Consider the following 4,077-nt stretch of genomic DNA (forward strand, 5'->3'; position numbering starts at 1 on the left):
CCCCCCCCCCATTCCAAAACCATGGACATTAGAACGTAGTTTCCCTCCTTCCCCCTTGTGAGTACAACAACCTCCATGAAGACAACAAGAAGACTTGGCTGGCAATTGGCGTTCCAGTTCATCAATAAGGTTGAGGTGAGCCCTCAACCTTACTGAACACCTTTGGATGAACTGGAAGACCAACTTCGAGCAATGTGGACATCTGGCCATCACACCTATATGAGCTTGTTGGACCCCCCCCCCCATTCCAAAACCATGGACATTAGAACGTAGTTTCCCTCCTTCCCCCTTGTGAGTACAACAACCTCCACGAAGACAACAAGAAGACTTGGCTGGCAATTGGCGTTCCAGTTCATCAATAAGGTTGAGGTGAGCCCTCAACCCTACTGAACACCTTTGGATAAACTGGAACACCAACTTCGAGCCCGATCTTCTCTTCCAACATCAATTCCTGACTCTTTTAGCTGAATGTGCACTAATGTTTACAGGTACACTTTAAAATCTCGTAGAAAGCCTTACCAGAGGCACCCTATTCTGGCAACAGGGTGCCACCTGTATACATGTACCACAATAGCACCATATAACACAGCATAGCCAATCATTTCCAGAATACCTCTCATTCACCGTGCGCAGCTTCCACATTGACCCTAAAGCAGAAAAACATCATAAAGGTACTCTATCCTGGCAATAATGTGGCACTTGTCTATAATCTGGCACCACACTGGCACCTGAAAACATGTCACAGCAGATGCAATCCTAATTTAACCCACGTCCACCTTGCACGGCTTCTGCAATGGCCCTGAAGCTCAGACACATATTACTTATTACAGGCAATAAGGTGGTGCCTGTCTATAAACTGGCACCATGTTGGCATCTGATAACATTTCACAGCAGTCCTAATTTACTTCTCACTCTCCTTGTGCAGTTCCATATTGACCCTGAAGACAGATTATTGACACAGCTACCCTTTCCTGAAATCGGGTGGCATCTGTCTGTAAACTGGCACCTGATAACATTGCACAGCAGCTACAACCCAAACTACCCCTCACCCACCTTGTGCAGCTTCCACATCGACCCTGAAGCTAAGAAACCAGTTCTTCAGAGTGGTTCCCTTTCCTACCATTGAGTGGCACCTGTGTATAAGTTGGCACCATGCTGGCACCTGATAACATCTAACAGCAGCTGCAGTCATAATTTAACCCTCTCAGACAGCTTGTGCAGCTCCCACAGTGACCCTGAAACCAAGATTATTCCTAAAGGTGCCCTTTCTGCAATAGGGTGGCACTGCCACATGTCTATAAACTGGCACCACACTGCCACATGATAACATCTCACAACAGCTGCAGTCCTCCTTTAAACCTTACCCGCCTTGTGCAGCTTCCACAATGACCCTTAAACCAAGAAATAGATTATTCACAGAGGTGCCCTTACTGCAGTAGGGTGGCACTTGTGTACAAACTGGTACATAATAACGTCTCACAGCGGCTCCAGTCTTAATTTAACTCTCTTACCCGCCTTATGCATCTACTATAATGACCCTGAAACCAAGAAACAGATGATTCACAGTGGTGCCCTTTCCTGCCATTGAGGGGTACTTGTCTATAAGTTGGCACCATGCTGGCACCTGATAATATCTCACAGCAGCTGTAGTCTTAATGTAACTCTTACCCACCTGGTACATCTCTTTCAAAGACTCTCACATGAAGGAACAGATTATTCACAGTGCTACCCTTTCTGCAGTAGGATGGCACTTACCTAAAAGCTGGCATCTGATTACATCCCACCCCCAAAGCACTCCCCTCGCCAACCCTGTGCATCTCCCACAATGACCCTGAAACCAAGTATCAGGGTCTTCCCAGTGGTAGGTAGGTCCCCTTCTATAGTAGCGTGGCACCGGTCTATTAAATGGCACCTGATCACATCTCATACCGTAATGCCCTCCCCTCACCTAACTTGTACATCTCCCACCATGACCCTGAAACCCAGTATCAGATTTTTGCCTGTGGTACCCCATCTATGGTAGGGTGGCTCCTGTCTGTAAACTGGCACCTGATCAGACCCCACCCCCAATGTGCACCTCCTTCACCCACCTTGTGCACCTCCCACAATGACCCTGAAACCAAGCATCAGCGTATTTCGAGTAGTACCCTTCCTGCTATAGGGTGGTACCGGCTTATAAACTGGCACCTGAACACATCTCACTGCCTAATACCCTCCCCTCACCCACTTTGTACATCTCCCACCATGACCCTAAAACCAAGTATCAGAATATTGCCTGCAGTACCCTTCCTGCTATAGGGTGGCACCTGAAACCAAGTAACAGAGTATTCCCACTATAGCACCCTTTCTGCAGTAGGGTTGTCTATAAACTGGCATATAATCATATTCCATCCCCAATGCACACCCGCCTCGCCCACCTTGTGCATCTCCCACCGTGACCCTGAAACCAGATATCAGTTTATTCCCAGTGGTACCCTTTCTACAATTGGGAGGCACCTGTCTATTAACTGGCACCTGAATACAACTCACTCCCCATGCACACCTCCCTTACCCACCTTGTACATCTCCCACAATGACCCCAAAACCTAGGTTTACCCTTCCTGCAGTAAGGAGGCAACTGTCTATTACCTGGCACCTAATCACATCCCACCCAAATGCACTCCTCCCTTACCCACCTTGTACATCTCCCACAATGACCCTGAAACCAAGCATCATGTATTCTCAGTGATGCCCTTCCTGCAGTAGGCAGAATCTGGCACCTGATCACACCCCATGCACCTCCCTCCTTCACCCACCTTGTGCAGCTTCCACATCGCCCCCAGCGCCTTGACCTCATGGTTGCCATGCTTGCCCTCCTCCAGGCACTGGTAGCAGACTGGCATCTTGCACTGGACGCAGTACATGCTGTGGTTCTCCAGCTCATGCACGAGGATGTTGCGGGCACACGCCAGGCACAGGCTGTGGGAGCAGGGCAGCAGTATGGGTTCGCGGTAGAACGAGCCGCACACCGGGCATTTCAGCTCTTCCTCCATCTCTTCCATAGGGAGCCGAACACCGCAACCGAACCGCGCTGCACAGAACAGCCACACTGTGGGGAGAGGAGGAGGGCGGGGCCGAGCGACACACCCCGCCGGTGATTGGACGGCCGTTGAGCCAGCCTGGACGTTGATTGGCCAGAGCGCAGTGGGTTAGACACGGAGGCGGGGGGATGAAGGATGCTCCCCAGCATCAGCACCACAATACACCATCAGCATCTCCAGGAGCGGCACCCGGTTTTATAAGGGGGCCAATTATACCGCCACCCCCTCGCTGCCGGAAGGGCCCCGACCTCTATTACACAAATATGATCATAATTACAAAATGTTATAAAAATACAAGGAGCATCCAAAGAGGTGTTCAAAGTCTTAGAGCCCGATCACACTCTAGTGTTGAACGACACGCACGGAATCTGTGCACACGCACAGCATGCTTAGCATGGGGTACCCTGTGTTAAGTGTGTTGCATTACCGTTCATTTGAATGGCACCCAAAATGCACCTCCCGGTGGCCATGCTTTGCAATGCAGTTCAACGCAATACCGTGGGTTGCATTGTGGTGAAAGAAGTGGAGCATGCATTAGTTATTTCACTGCACTGCAAGCTATTGTGGTACAGCGAGTTGCGATGCAACACATGGCCACTTAAAGGTGCATTGGGGTGCTTTTCAAATGCACCTAGAGCACGGTACTGCACGCTAGATGCGCTGTGAGATAGTGTGAGGTAAACTCGTAGATGCCATGCATTTAGCGCCATGATGTGGTGTGAATGGGCCCCTACAATTTGTTATTCTGCAGAGGGACCACTGTTTCAACACAGAGAGCCAAGGCTCTTTTCTGCATCATGCTGGCTGAGTGCAGGCATTTCTACTCAGACTGCAGCTGCTTTGCATAGAACACAAACTCTAACAGGGTTATTCACTAAAGGGTGAAGAGGATGGGCAGGGCCGGATTTACACTCTCTGCTGCCCCAATGCCATGTTCCTCAATGCGCCCCCCCCCCCCCCGCTACCAACAAACAACAAAGAGAACTCCCCACGATCC

The 4,077-nt window shown here is 50.0% G+C and overlaps 1 protein-coding gene across 1 annotated transcript in view; it reads right to left on the bottom strand.

Annotated features, from left to right (window-relative positions):
• Positions 1–3,109, bottom strand: part of TRIM9 (tripartite motif containing 9) — a 77,674-nt gene extending 74,565 nt beyond the window's left edge. Inside the window, exon 1 of the mRNA XM_018558386.1 lies at positions 2,796–3,109. Coding sequence (XP_018413888.1) covers positions 2,796–3,041 — 246 coding nt within the window. The 5' untranslated portion in view covers positions 3,042–3,109. The remainder of the gene's footprint in view (positions 1–2,795) is intronic.
• Positions 3,110–4,077: the final 968 nt, after the last annotated feature.

The sequence above is a fragment of the Nanorana parkeri genome, unplaced genomic scaffold (genome assembly GCF_000935625.1).
Source record: "Nanorana parkeri isolate BGI_ZX_2015 unplaced genomic scaffold, ASM93562v1 scaffold335, whole genome shotgun sequence".
Lineage (NCBI taxonomy): Eukaryota > Metazoa > Chordata > Amphibia > Anura > Dicroglossidae > Nanorana > Nanorana parkeri.